This window comes from Terrapene carolina, unplaced genomic scaffold (assembly GCF_002925995.2).
Source record: "Terrapene carolina triunguis isolate 2854851 unplaced genomic scaffold, T_m_triunguis-2.0 Scaffold558, whole genome shotgun sequence".
Classification (NCBI taxonomy): domain Eukaryota; kingdom Metazoa; phylum Chordata; order Testudines; family Emydidae; genus Terrapene; species Terrapene triunguis.
In genome coordinates, this window is record NW_020664909.1 from 191,618 (window position 1) to 207,359 (window position 15,742).

Consider the following 15,742-nt stretch of genomic DNA (forward strand, 5'->3'; position numbering starts at 1 on the left):
GTCAATCTGTTTCCTCACTTCCCCAGGTGGGTATTGTAGTTTTAAGAATGCTTGATAAAGATCTTGTAGGTGTTTGTCTCTATCTGAGGGATTGGAGCAAATGCGGTTGTATCTTAGGGCTTGGTTGTAGACAATGGATTGTGTGATGTGTCCTGGATGGAAGCTGGAGGCATGTAGGTAAGTATAGTGGTCAGTAGGTTTCCAGAATAAGGTGGTGTTTATGTGGCTGGCTCACTGCAAAAGCAATTTTCCCTCTCTGGGTATTGACACCTCCTTCTCAGTTATTGAGAGTGGATCACATCCACCCTGACTGAATTGACCCTGTCAACACTGGTTCTCTACTTGTAAGGTAACTCCCTTCTCTTCATGTGCCAGTATATTTATGCCTGTATCTGTAATTTTCACTCCTTGCATCTGAAGAAGTGGGTTTTTTTACTCTCAAAAGCTTATGCCCAAATAAATCTGTTAGTCTTAAAGGTGCCACCAGACCCTTCTTTATCTTTAGATAGGTTTTTCCCTCAAAAAAATCCAATTTAATTTAAAAAAATCCAATTTTTTTTTTTATCCACCCTGATTTGAAGCTAAAATTTTGAGTCAAGACCTCCTGCAAGCCCTCTGTGCCTGGAGCACTCAAGTGAAGGAAATGGGATTTCCCCAGGTGGAGGTCTGGTCTTCTCTGAGGTAGAGAGATATAGGAAATCCAGTCCAGATGGTAAGAGAAGGCATTTCCACCAAGAGCAATGAGGTAGTGCCAGTGCTAGGCAACTGAAAGGAGCAAGGAGGGAAGAAGGAGGAGGACATAAGTCAGGATATGACCTCCATATATGTGACTCCAATCTCTAGGGCTTTCCATCCTGTTGTGGTATTTGTTTGTTTTTAATATTTTTTTTAATGACTTAAAAATAATCATCATGACTGGTGAAATATCAGGGCAGAAGCTGTTTCATATGCAAATCCCAGCTTCCTTTTCAAAGGTCTTGTCCTCATTTCCTAGGGATCATCATCGGTCATTCAGACGTGGGCTTGGCATACAACTATAAAATGGTCCTTCATGAAAGGAGAAATTGAAATAGTTGCCAAAGATTCCAGCTTTGCTGGTGTTTCCTCTAACTGCCTAGGGCAGGAGTCCTTAGATAACTGTTAGAAAAAAACAAACCACAAATGATCACTTTGTAAACACAGTTACACGTTTTGGGATGTGCCATTATGCTGTGTACTGCTAGAGCAGGGATTCCCAAACCGTGGTAGGTGAGCTTGATGTTCCATCCATTCACTTCACAGCCATTGTTTAAGAAAGTGGTATATGAACCAATGAACTTTGGAAGCAGCTGCACTAGAGCTTGTTTCATAGTAATAATACCATCTAGCATCGCACTATAGCTGAAGGCATCTGCTCTTCAACCTTGTGCCTCATAACGCAACCTAGGAATTTGGAATAATCTCACCCCTTGTTGAGTGCTTGTCTTCCTGTGAACACCCTATAATAAAAGTTCTGGGGTGAAATCCTGGCCCCATTAATGTCAAAGGGAGCATGCTATTGACTTCAGTGGGGCAGATTTCATCAGTGATCTCAAAAGGGATCTCATTGGGAAGTTGCTCTCATTCTGGAAACATAGCATTTGAATTTAATTCTCTTCGCATTTAATCTTAATTCTTACATGCTGGGATAGGCATGATCCAGGTTTTTCAGCCACATGCCTCATCTCCTTGTTACCCTTTACTTTCTTGTTCTCTGCTTGCCTCTGGGTTGACCTATGAGCAGCTCATTGCTGAATGCCAGAATGGTGACATCTTAGCCTGTTCTCACCACCTTCGCCCATTTCCTGTTCCTGTCTCCCCTTTTCCCCATCAGTTTCAATTCCTTTCATTTGATTTGTTTAAAAAGTGTCTGCCCAGAGCTCTAGGTGCACACACAATCCATGGTCTGTTATGCGGGAGGTCATATGATCATATGAACCCCTATTAATCTTGTTAGCAAACTACAAATTGGCACCAGTGTCTATAGTTAAAACTCACCTCCCCAAATTAAGACTCTCCTTAAAGAAAGAGGCAGTGTCTAAGGGAGGTAGGACCTAAAGCATGATGTAAGTTTTTATCAGCTAAAACTGACAACTTAGTTTATACAGACTACGTAGGTCAGGTGTATCGTGTCCCCTGTGGGAAATGCTGCTAAGTAAATAGGTTGCTCCATTCTGAACCAGCTGAAGATTCTAAGGCTATGTCTACACTACGCACCTTACAACGGTGAGGTGCGCTGTGTGGTCGCTCTTTATCGCCGGGAGAGCGCTCTCTCAGCTACAAAATAAAACCACCTCTAATGAGGGGTGGTAGCTTCGTCGCTGGGAGCGCGGCTCCCACCGACGAAGCGCTGTCCACACCGGCGCTTTTTGTCACAAAAACTTTTGTCGTGCGGGGTGTGTTTTTTTCACACCCCTAAGCAACAATTTTTTAGCAACGAAAGTGCCATTGTAGACATAGCCTAAATGTTCTTCAGGTTTAAACCCAAGTACAGCAAGTTGCAGTAACTTAGTCTGAAGGTGACCAAGCTATGGCTCTCTGTAGCAAGATCCATGTGAGGAATGAAAAGGTTGCAACCTCAGGCTAAATGCAGAGAAATAAACATACTTTGGCAACTGCTGGTACTTGGGCATCCTAAAGAAATTAGAGATCCAACTTATCCTCCATGTTGTGAACCTGAATAACAAAATATGGGTAAATTCTCTCAACTAAGGATGCCGATTATAGCCTCTGCCATTTCTTCTTGCTGTTTTCCCCAACATTTCCTAATAATTTCTTCTTGTTTGTGTTTGGATCCAACTTTGATGTGAAATACAACTCTCGATAACACACTAACAAACTGAAATTTGTTTTAATCTTTTCCTTTTCCAGGAGATGGTTACAGAACTGTGCTCAGGGCCTTGTATAGCGCTAGAGATCAGGCAGCTTGATCCTCAAAAAGTATTCAGAGACTTCTGTGGGCCTTCTGATCCTGTAAGTTACTTGTTTAAAGAGAAATATTTGAAAGGTGATATTCTGTATGTCAAACTTAAACATTGCAGCATTGCTCTGTTACTGTGTATGTGTTTTTCACTTTCCTTTGAAACATTTAGCCATTGGCCACTGCTTGAGGCCAGATACTAGACTAGGTGGATCAGTGGTCTCAAACTGTAGGTAATCCACCGATCCTAGGTAAACAAAGTAATAAAATTACCAAAAGAATACTTATGTGAAAATACAGTGTCAAGATAAGTCATCTTGGTAATTGTTTTCATCAATTTTCACTGGATGGCAAAGCACTACAACAGTTAACAAAAAAAATGGGCTGATTCTCCTTTCAGGCCAGAGTAAATCAGTGTTACTCCACTGAAGTCTGTGGCAATCCCCTGGTATCTTAACTGGTGAGAGGAGACTCTCGGGGTATGTCTACACTGCAACGTAAGCCCATGCTTGAGCCTGGGCTCAAGCCTAACCCTCCTTGTGTCTACACTGCAATTGCACTAATCCAGGGCTTGGTCCCCGGACTCTGCAGGGCTAGAAGGCCCGCGCTTGAGTTAAGCCGAGACCTGAGTCTGAGCCCTTTTGCTTTGCATTGTAGATGCGGCCCCGCTTGATTTGGGTCCCTGGTGTCAGCCAGAAGTATCCCACAGTTCCATGGAACAACTTCCTTAGTCCTCTCTGTCCTAACAATCTGCAGTCCCCACTCTGCTGAAAACAGAAGCCCTTTGCAAATGGCAGCAGCTTAGGTCAGCATTAACCCATTCTCTTCTGATCACTGATCTGCAAGCACACTATCAGAGAGTCTCCTGGATTTGCAATGGAGAGTGAACCGATCAATCCTTTTGCAAAGAGTGCTGCTTCCTGGTAATGTGCAGGGCAGGTAGTAAAGTTTTCCCACAGTGCACCACAGTTCTAGGGCTAGAGTAGCCACATTCTGGGGGGAAGGGAGGATGCTGGGATGTGGTTACTTTGTCTTGGGTCTGTGCACTGCAGTGTGGATGTCAGAGTCCAAGGTTAGAAGAGTCTTAACATAGGGTTAAAATACAACGTAGATGCTCAGCGCGGCACCGCCCCCATGGCCGCAATCTAATACAAATCAGCTGACTCAAGTCCCACTAACCCTGGGCTCATAGGTGAGATGGGGGCATGCGGGGTCAAGTGCCCCTGCCCGATTTCTGCTTGGCCTGGAGGGCAGAAGGGTAGAGGGAGAGGAGTTCTGTCCTTCTCCCACTGCGCCTGCCCCTCAGCACGCTCAGTCCCTGTCCCTGGCAGGCGGGGAGCAGAAGGGGCAGGACCAGCCACTTCTCACACCAGCTGCTCTGGGTCGCTGCTCTGTGCAGTGCAGCAGCTGCCTGAGAGCCTGGCTGGGGAGGTGGCAGCAGTGAGCCACCCTGCCTGCCCAGGCCTGGCTGCCGGGAACAGAGGCCGAGCGAGCTGGAAACATGCCAGGGGGAGAGGGGACTCTGGTTTGCTCGACCCCTGTCCCTGGTAGCCAAGCCTGGGCGGGCAGGGTGGCTCACCGCTGCCACCTCCCTAGCCAGGCTCTCTCTCAGGTAGCCACTTAGCTGCACAGAGTCAGCGACCCAGAGCAGCTAGCTTCAGCACATGAGAAGCGGCTCCATCCCATTCCCCGCCCGGGCCCAACTGCCAGGGAGAGCAGCCGAATGTGCCGGGGTGGAGGTGCAGCAGGAGAAGTACAGAGCACCTCCCACCCACAGGTAACTGTGGGGGGCAGAGAGAGTGTGGTGACCCCGGGCTGGGCGGGCGGGGGGAGGGCAGGTCGCTGGGCAGAGGAGACACATGGGACAATCACATGTCCTCCCCCTTTAGATTGTTCCCCCCAGTATCAGGAGGTACAGTAGCTCCTCACTTAACGTTGTAGTTATGTTCCTGAAAAATGCAACTTTAAGTGAAACGATGCTAAACTAATCCAATTTTCCCATGAGATTTAATGTAAATGAGGGGGGTTAGGTTCCAAGGAAATTTTTTTCGGGCAGACAAAAGGCTTTATATACTGTACAGTACAGTACTGTACTGTGGTGGGGAGGTGCCCCTGGCTTACCCCTGGGGCTCAGGGCTGGGGGTGCAGGGTCTGGGAGGGAGGTAGGGTGCGGGAGGGTGCTCAGGGCGGGGGGTGGGGGCTGGGACGGTGCTCAGGGTGGGGTGCAGGAGGAGGCTCAGGGCTGGGGCAGGCAGGAGGTGCAGAGCACTTACCTGGGGCAGCTCCTGTTTGGTGCAGGGGGTGTGCAGATGGCTCTGCGCAGCACGGCACCGCCCCCATGGCCGCGATTCTGGGAGCCACGATTTCCCCTTCAAAGCGCTGCTTCTCTCTGGCCGGCTTTGAAGGGGAAAGCGCCACTTCTCTCAGGCCGCTGGCTGCGCGGCTGTCCCTGCTCCTCCTGAGTCATCCGGCCTGTGCTCGCAGGGCCGCATTCCAAAAGGGGCTTTAGAGCTGCAGGCCGGGGCCCCCTTAGCCCAGAGCCCTGCAGCCCTTAAAGCCCCTGCGTTCTGGGTGGCCCTGCCTGCCGGGGGAGGGCGGGGGCGGGGCAGCTTCCCCACTCGCTCGCTGGCTCCCTCCCTCCCTCCCAGAAACTCCTAAGCACCGCCAAACAGCTGTTTGGCGGCAGGGGAAGCGCTGGGAGGGAGGGAGAAAGGGAGGGGGAGGAGGCGGAGAAGAGGAACTTGTGCAATGCTCCCTTGTAAAGTCAGCCAAACGACGTTATAAGGGAGCATTGCACAACTTTAAACGAGTATGTTCCCTAATGGAGCAGCGACGTAACTTTGAAACAACGTTAAGCGGGAGGACGTTAAGTGAGGAGTTACTGTATGAGTCGTCTATGCCTGGGCTTACATTGCAGTGTAGACATACCCTGAGTCCCCATGTTCATTGTAGGAAACAAAAAGCTTGCATTCTGTAGCCCTGCTTGTAATATGATTATTGTTATAGGCTTTATTATGTATTTATTTGTGTGCCATCAATGTACATGATGCTGTACAGAACAGAGAGGTAGAGACAGTCCCTATCCCGTTTTTGACTAACCAGACAATAAGGTGCAGACAAAAAGACACCAGAGAGCATCCAGAAGACAAAATGACAGTCCCTAGGCAGTGCAGTCAGGGCTTTGTATTTTAATATTATGGTATGATGTTTTAGTTGTAATTTGGCAGTTTCCAATGCTCAGTATTTTATAGATTTACACTTGAAAAGAGAACAAGTTCTTTAGAGTTTATTGCTCTGTAGATTCACATTTAACATTAGAGAAGGCAAATATTGGGGGAATTATTCAAATATTTTTGCTAATTTCTAATTACTTTTCCATTTGGCCATGTTAAATGTTCCATTTCTTGTACTCTGTTACTCTAGTATGAGCAGAGCATAAGCCCAGTTATTTGACCTATATTTAAATGAAGGTCAGTCACTTCTCTCAATAGCAATTCACACAGTATACTGCTCCTGTGGTTATCCCAAATGCCATTAACGGCAGGTTTCTGATCACTTGAACTCTTCGAAAGATTGGGGTTGTCATTTTATTTTGTTTTTGTTTTTCATGTTTATGCTGGTTTTGTTTAACCCTTGGCATGATACTGCTGATACTGGAAGGTATCCACAAACTAGCAGTCTTAAAGTTATTAAAGATAAATCCAACATGCTCATAACACTTGTAGTTCTGTATGATGATAATGGTTATAATGGAATCTCCTGTTTCAGGGCTTCGAGCAGAGGTTAGGAAGGAATTTTTTGCCCCAGTGCACAATTATAATCTCTGGGTTTTGAGTTTTGTTGTTGCCCCCCCCCCCCATTCTCCTTCCTCTAAAACATCAGAGCTCTGCCATGGCTAGTGAGGGTGGGCTAGGCCAGTGGTATGAGGCGGTACAGAAAATCCTCTGTTTTAGATGGCTGGCTGGTGTGTCTTGCTCACATGCTCAGGATCTAACTGATTGCCAGATTTGGGATCAGAAAGGAATTTCCCCAGGTTAGATTGTCAGGGACCTTGGCTATGTTTCATCTTCCTCTACAGTGTGGGTTGTGAATTGTCTGCTAGGATCATCTGGGTATATTTCATCTACTCAATTCCTGGCCGTCATAGGGCTTCGGGCATTGGTTGTGCCTCAGTCTTTCCTTTTCTCTGCCTGTGGTACACATCAGTATACTTTCCTGAGGAGTAAAATGTTTTGGTTTAACTGAAGTCATTAGGCTCAATTTAGGTGGAATTTAATGGCATGTGATATACAGGAGGTCAGACTAGATGATCTAATGATTTCTTCTGGCCTGAAGCTCTATGAAACTATTTATCTAAGGTCTTCACATAGCTTCCATTGCCATAGTACCTGAGTGAGTCACAATCTTTAATGTATTCATCCTCACAACACTCCTGTGAGGTAGGGAAGTGTTGTTATCCCCATTTTACAGACGGGGAAGTGAGGCACAGAGAGACTAGTTGATTTCCCCAAAGACACACCAGAAACCTGTAGCTGAGCAGGGAATTGAATCCTAGTCTCCTGAGTCCCAAGCTAGTGCTCTAACCATTGGATCATCTTGGATATTTGTTTGTGTGGTTCCTTTTTACCTGGTAGCAACACTATGTGTAGAGTGAAAATAAGCATGATTCTACATGCATTAGAAACAGATGTCTTAGGTTTTGGACATTGGCTTCAGATTGCTTGCTTTAATGGTATGTTAGATAAGTTGTGTACTTCCATCTCCACTGTTTGTTATAAGAATCACCTTAAATCAATTCCTTATCCACATACAGTATAAATGCACAGGGACAGAGTTGCTTTCAGGAGTGTCTTTGCTTACAATTTATCTGTCTAGTTAGATAATGTTTGCAGCTTGTCCTTGACAAAACGTGGTTAAAGTATCACATTTTTATCATCCCCAATCTACATAGTCAGGGAAGCTACCGACTAAACATTGTGGTTGCAATGTCTGCCTCGGGTAGTGGTAGTAGAAACCAGAAAAGCAATTTCCTGTCTAACAAGGTTATGTAGAGTCTTAGAGCTTCATGAGCTGATATTTTAGTGCTTAAAGAGCGGGTAAATATTTAAAGTGTCCCATGTATAGTACATTGTCATTCAGATACCTGAGTTCATGTGTGTGTGTGTGTGTGTGTGTATAAAATAAAAAAATCTGGTTTTGTCCTATACGGTTCAATTATCTTGAAGAGTTAGTTTCAAGCTTCATTACTTTAGATTTCGTTTTCTGTTCAATGTGGTGTTTCAGTTTTGATGTGAAAATAACATTTTTTTTTATTTTAACATTTGTTGACTGGGAAAGATTTAAGTGTTTTTCTCATTCTCTCATATAAATGCACCTTTCACATTTAGTTATTATGTTTCAGATCAATTAGATGTTTTTTGTTTAAACTTACTGTGGTAACTTTCAATCAGCACTGCTGTCCAGGAGATAAAATCCTGGGACAGTGCCAATGTCCTTTGACAGACTCAGGACAGAAGGACCTAAATTGACTCTGATTTATGAAGTCTAGTGACCTTAACATGTGTGAAGAAGTTTGATTATATAAATACCAAAGTTTAAAGGCATTTGAGAACAGCCAATCAAGCATTTTATGCAGCATGTTGTTAACTACTAATGTTAACAATGCGCTGTGGCATGTTGTGCACACATGTTCATATCTGATGCACTGCCTCCTGATATAAAAATATAACCTGCTATAAACCAAGACAAGGGCAAAGTCTGGAATTATGGCACAAAACATAAAGGGCCAGATTGTGCCACCTTTGCTCATGTTGAATAGTCCCTTACTCCACTAGTTGTCTCATTTGAAGTCAATGAGACAGCTCTTGAAGTAAGGTGCTACTCAAGGTGAGTAAAGGCATTGGACTGTGACCCATATGGATGTTGCCTTCGTTTATACGTGGCAAATTGTCTCTCTGATAGGTAACGAATGTAATAATTACTACAAATGTGGCAATTCACATTTTTAAAGTGGGTCTTAAAGACCCTAATTATAACATCTCCCTGAGCCTGGCGTAGGCATCCAGAATGGTGTCCAGTCACGCACATTCTCTGCCTGTGGCATATAATAGTCTAGTCTTCTATGGGCTGTAATATTTAGGTCTCATTTCGGTTGCTGGGTTAGCGTGCAGGTGCTGGGTGGTGTCAGTGGCCAGTGATATCACGAGGTCAGACTACTGGCCTTTGAATTATATGACATCAGTAGTGGTGGACAAAAACACATGTGGCCTGGGTTTCACAAAATCAAAATGAGATTGTTGTTTGGACCTCAGTCTCATTTTGTCTGAGCCCCCAAACTCTGGGGGTGAGGAGGAGTGAGGACAAGTGATTAACTTTCTTTGGTCCCCAACATAGAAAAGGTAGGAACAGCTCTAAATGCACAAAACCAGTAATTTGTGCACAATGCTAAAACTGGAATGAAATGTATGCCATTTGCTGTGACTGGATTATTTTTGGCAACACTTCAAGTGAGTAAACTTCTGCAAAGGAAAGACTCTCTCATTGTAAAAAGAATTTCTTGTTGCCAGAGGGGAAGATTTCAGACAGAAAACTTGCTGTTTTGAGCTGTTTTGTTGTTGTATACTAGCGTAGTCTGTATGCTGGGACAGCATTGCCAAAGATTTTAGTGGATTTTGTGATATAGGTATTTGTCTACAAGGAACTGGGCTAAAACCAACCCACTGTAACTGACCTAACTGTAGGGATCACTGGGAGTGCTGTGATACAACAGTCCCTTGTAAATATTTGGTAGCGTGGAGGGAAATGCAGTTACAGGGAATGAAGTACAGTCTGCACTCCAGGAACTAGGTTCTACAGATTTTTGCCCATATCTGGTAAATAACCGGTGAGTCGTTGCTAGAGCTGGCAAAGGGAAAAAGGTGCAGATACCTTTGTTACAATGTCTTAGACCAGGGGTCAGCAACCTTTCAGAAGTGGTGTGCCGAGTCTTCATTTATTCACTCTAATTTAAGGTTTTGCGTGCCAGTAATACATTAACGTTTTTAGAAGGTCTCTTTCTATAAGTCTATAATATATAACTAAACTATTGTTGTATGTAAAGTAAATAAAGTTTTTAAAATGTTTAAGAAGCTTCATTTAAAATTAAATTAAAATGCAGAGCCCCCCAGACCGGTGGCCAGGACCCGGGCAGTATGAGTGCCACTGAAAATCAGCTCGTGTGCCGCCTTCGGCACACGTGCCATAGGTTGCCTACCCCGTCTTAGACAAATGACAATTTAAAAATAATCACAGTAGTTTGTAAATCCACCTGTAGGAGGCAATCAAGTAGAGAGGCACAAGGATATCCTCTTCCCTTTCAGACCTAGTATTTAGGGTGCTCCTGCTAGCCCATTCTTCTGTTAGAGGGCAATTAATTATTGGCCTGTGGAACCCACTGGCCAGGGTTCAGTTCCCCCATCAGTGGTCTCGTTAGGGGCCTTTCCTTGTTCTCCTGCCAGCCAGCTGCAGTGTTTGCCTCTCATTGTCTGTTTGGACTGCTCTACTTAGGGTTTTCCTTCACAGTCAATTGCCAGGCTATTGCCTGAACCAACTGCTATCACAGTCCAACCCTCTGTCTGTCTCCTTGAGTCTGATCTTCTGTCACTTCTTGGTCATGCTAGGTAACAGGTTGCCATCTATGGATACTGAAATGTGATTCTGCAGCTCCTAGAATGACAAATAGCCCAATCTTTTCCCTTCTGCTTGTTCTAGGGGACTAGTGAGTTGCCCAATCAGAGGCCAGCAAGTTCATTACAATGCCAATTTTAATATTTTTTCTTCATGCTGTTAAAATTATAACCTAGATTTTCTAAGATAGGTGCATAAAGTTGGGAACCAAGTCCATATTTGGGCATCTAAATAAAAATCCTGATTTTTTTTTTCCAGAGGCACTCAGCACCCATTGAATTTGTTGGAAGTTTGGACTTTGAGCACATATGAAAAATAAGGCATTTTTATGTAGGTGCCTGAATATGAATTATGGATGGGATTTTCAGAAGTGTCTAGGTGACCTGAAAGCACAAGTCCCATTGAAGATTGGTGTGCCTAAATCACATAGGCACTTTAAAAACCCTGCCCTCTTAACTTTAGACACCCAAATTTGAAACTTATTTTTTATAATCCTGGATGTAGTTATACCATTTCATTTATCTGTTAATGTTGTTCTGATGCACAAAGAATTGTAATTTGGAGGCAGGTTAGGGTAGACCTTAACTTTGTCCTCTTGCCACTGGTACCAATAGAATACATTGATTATGCAGCCATGTCACTTGCCTGAATCTTGTTTCCATTAGATTACAGTATATAGTGTCTCTGAAATGCTGTATAAACTGAGTTAACCCATCATGTCTCAAACTGTAATAAAGAATCAATTTGCAAAAAGAAAACAGAATTTAACAGTTGGCTTGCAGAACATTTTCTATTTGCAAGTCACTGTCAAACACTATTATAACTTTCAGAGTGGTAGCCGTGTTAGTCTGTATCAGCAAAAACAACGAGGAGTACTTGTGGCACCTTAGAGACTAACAAATTTATTTGGGCACAAGCTTTCATAGGCTAAAACCCACTTCATCAGATGCATGCAGTGGAAAATACAGTAGGAAGATAGATATACACACACACATACAGAGAACATGAAAAAATGGGGGTTGCCATACCAACTCTAACGAGACTAATCAATTAAGGTGGGCTATTATCAGCAGGAGAAAAAAAATCTTTTGTAGTGATAATCAGTATGGCCCATTTTAAAAAGTTGACAAGAAGGTGTGAGTAACAGTAGGGGGAAAATTAGCATGGGGAAATAGTTTTTAGTTTGTGTAATGACCCATCCACTTCCAGTCTTTATTCAAGCCTGATTTAATGGTGTCCAGTTTGCAAATTAATTCCAGTTCTGCAGTTTCTTGTTGGAATCTGCTTTTGAAGTTTTTTTGTTGAAGAATTGCAACTTTTAGGTCTGTAATTGAGTGTCCAGGGAGGTTGAAGTGTTCTCCGACTGGTTTTTGAAAGTTTTTGAATGTTATAATTCTTGACGTCTGATTTGAGTCCAGGTTAGATATTAGAAAACACTTTCCAGCTCTGCCTTGCTGCAGATTAAGCCCATTACTTCTTGTCCTACCTTCAGTGGACATAGAGAACAATTGATCACAGTCCTCTGTATAACAGTCCTTAACGATAAGGACTATCAGATCCCTCTTCAGTCTCCTTTTCCCTAGATTAAAAATGCCCAGTTTTTTAATCTTTCCACTTAGGCCAGAAAACTTTTTATCATTTTTGTTGCTCTTTTCTGGACTCTTCAATTTGTCCACATCTTTCCTACAGCGTGGCACCCAGAACTAGACACAGTACTCCAGCTGAGGCCTCACTAGTGCTGAGTAGAGAGGGACAATTACCTCCCATATTTTACATGCAAAACTCTTATTAATACATCCAAGAATTATATTACCCTTTTTTTGCAACCACATCATATTGTTGGCTAATAATTATTTAGAGGTCCACTATAGCCCATAGATCCTTTTCAGGAGTACTACCAGCTAGCCAGTTACTCCCCATTTTATGTTTGTGCATTTGATTTTTCCTTCCTAAGTGAAGCACTCAGCACTTGTCTTTATTGAATTTCATCTTGTTGATTTCAGACCAATTCTCCAATTTGTCAGGGTCATTTTAAATTCGAAACCAGGTCACAATGCCACACACTCACTGAAATTTGGCCTGGCTGCCCTTTTGTCATGCCAGGAGGCATGCCACCCTCCACCCCCATTTAAAAAGTAGAGGAGAAACTATCCTTTGGTGTCCTGCCCCCCTCTCCCTCCCGCCGTCTCCAGCACCTATAGTGGTAAGTGCTCAAAAAGTTATATAAATGAGAGCAGGCTTTGTGACTGTGGTGCATGTAACTGTGTAACTTGTGATTTTGTTTCCCATATACTGCACCTTTAAATATTTGTCATGCAAGACAGCTGCCACTCTAGGATACTGAGTTGATGCAGCATGTTGCACCAAAGATACATACCAGGCTTTCATGGAGGCTTTCGTTTTGGTCTTTTTTTCTGTTTTTCTTAATCTAAAATAAGCCATTTGTGCTGAAAGTACTATATATGGCTATCCTACGTGTATGGAAAAACGTCGTGAATAGACACAGTACATCACAGAGGAGTTAAGTGACAGCAAGTCCATGACAGAGCTGGGAGTAGAACCCCAGATTACCTGACTCATTTCCTTGCTTTGATAGCATGAAAATTCTCCCAGACTGAGAATAAATAACCTCAGAACATGGGGATGGAACTGTAACAGGAAGCCACTAAAGAGACATTGCCAACCACAGGAATTTAACAGACACATAGTTCTTAATTTCTGCTTGTCATGAAGTCACAGGGACTGGTCTATGCCCCAATCTATACCCAATCTCCTGGGAATGACCCCTTTAGTGTTCCAGGCCCCACAGACCTACACAGTTCCACAGAGGCAGGCCCCTGGCCTCCAAGACTCCAGCACCAGCAATCCCTGTTTCTCACCATGGCTCCCTGCAGTGAATCCAGCTGAATCAGACTCCTGCGGGAGGCTAGTACTATACCCCTTCAGGGCGCAATATTCTCAGTGAGTATTTGCAATGACACCGGCAGTTTTTTCTGAACAAGGTAACAATTTATTAGTCACCTGGGTACAGAATCTGAAAGTCCTTAGGTTAGCACAGAGAGGCAAAAATTAAGCCGTAGAGCCAGACATGTTTTAATGGACTACAACTCTAGCTCTTTCCCCCTGCCCCCCTTTGTCTCCTCTGGTCTGGGCTCCTGAGTCCCTCCAAAAATGCTCTCCTTCTTCTGGTCACCTGACACCTTGTTCTCCAGCTCAGTTCACAAATCTCGCTTGCTGGGGTTTCCCCCATTAGGTGTTGATTGTTCAGTGGTTGGGTCACCTTTGTCTTGCTTGACCCTCTGTTTTGAGCCAGTTTTTTAATGACTCTACTCATTCCTCCCCCGACCCCCCCGGGAGCTGGGTGACACAGACGACACCTCTGGTCTCTTGCCCTGTTCCACGAGCAGTGCTAACCTTTTTGCACCCACTGGGTAGCAATGCAATGTACAGAGGGAAACTGAGGCATGGCTAGGATTCATAAAAATGTTACAGAAAATTCCCACTGTGTCACCCTGCTCTTGACCCTTTGTAACCCTTTGCTCTTCAAAAGCAACAGTTTCCCCTTACTAGTTTTGGTTTGTCTATGTCAGGAAAACACTGGTAGTTCCACCCCAAGGAGCACAAACCTCTATAGCTTTTTTGCTGGTCATAAGCATAAAGGAAAGATATGAAGAATAGTATGAGGCCAATATGGCTCCATGAGGAGCTCTTTAATTACCTGAACATCATAAAGGAATCCTACAAAAAGTGGAAACATGGACAAATTTGGCCTGTTTGGGTTTCTTGCTCTTCTCCCCCACCCCTCCTTTTGCAGTCCTTCTGGTGCCCTTGCTTACCACAGATATTTATTAATTGTACTATGGTATTGTCAAGATGCCTCAGTGAAGATCAGGACTCTGTTAAACTGAGTACTGTATGTACATGTAGTAAGAAATGGTTCCTGCCCCCAAAGAGTTTACAGTCTAAATAGACAATACCGACAAATGGTGGGAGAAAGGAAATATTATTCCCATTTTACAGATGGGAAACTGAGTCACCGAGAGATAAAGTGACTTGTCCAAGGTTGCACAGGAGGTCTGTGGTAGGGCTGGGACATGAACCCACATCTCTCAAGTCTCTGTCCAGTGTGTCTTAACCACAAGACCATCTTTCCTCTCTAATATCCATAGATATCCATGCTTTTGTCTCCTCCAGCCTGGACTACTGTATATGTTTTGCTTGGAACTGCCCTTGAAAACCACCTGGAAGCTTCAGCTTGTGCAGGATGTTGCTGCCTGTTTCCTAAGTGTGCTGGGTCAGCATGAGCATATAACACTTGTGCTTTGCACTGGTCATGTGGTTTCTCAGTGCAATTCAAGGTGCCAGTTATGTTCTCTAAAGCCCTAAATGGTCAGAGGGGCAGCTTCCTGAGAGTCTGCTTCTCCTCTTATGTCCCATCATGAATGGTTAAGAATGGCTGGGGAATTCTTACTTTTGGCCCCGGAGTGTAAACTCTAGAGGACAGCCAGCATACTTAGCTGAATGCCCACATCTGTGAAACTTGCTGCTTCCTGCCCTTTTTCAGCACCTGAGTTTGGAAGGCTTCAGGGCACGCTACAGGGAACACTCATATAGGGTGACCAGACGTCCTGATTTTATCGGGACTGTCCCGATATTTCCTTGTTTGTCGCGCATCCCGACCAATGTTAGGTTGGGACACTGAACAAACAAGCAAATACTCCGGATCCCGGAAGTGCTCGCGCCCCTCCCCCCCCCGCCCCAACTCCGCCCCCTCCTTCCCCCATTGGCTTCCTCCCCAAATCCCCGCCTCTTCCCCAGGCTCACCATTCCTCCTCCCTCCACAAGCTCTGGAGGGAGGCCCCGGAGACGCAGGGGAAGCGCGGGGCCAGGGTGAGTGAGAGTCCGGCCTGGCCTCGAGCGCAGGCAGGACTCAGTCGGGCGGTAGGGAGAGTAGGGGGGCGGCCCGCGGGGCCAGGTGGCGGCTGTTCTCCCCACCTGGGCAGCGGGACTCGGGAGCAGCCGCTGCTGCAGCTCCCACTGCCGCGGGGGGAGGAAGCGGCCGATGGCCAAGCTCAGCGGCTGCGGCTCTGGTGCCCGGGCCCGAACCCCCCGAACCCGGGCCTGTTGCGGGGGACCCAG

At 44.9% G+C, this 15,742-nt stretch overlaps 1 protein-coding gene across 1 annotated transcript in view; it reads left to right on the forward strand.

Annotated features, from left to right (window-relative positions):
* The window catches only part of NME7 (NME/NM23 family member 7), a 189,803-nt gene that overhangs the window by 108,005 nt on the left and 66,056 nt on the right, over positions 1 to 15,742 (forward strand). Inside the window, exon 10 of the mRNA XM_026659006.2 lies at positions 2,890 to 2,991. Coding sequence (XP_026514791.1) covers positions 2,890 to 2,991 — 102 coding nt within the window. The remainder of the gene's footprint in view (positions 1 to 2,889; positions 2,992 to 15,742) is intronic.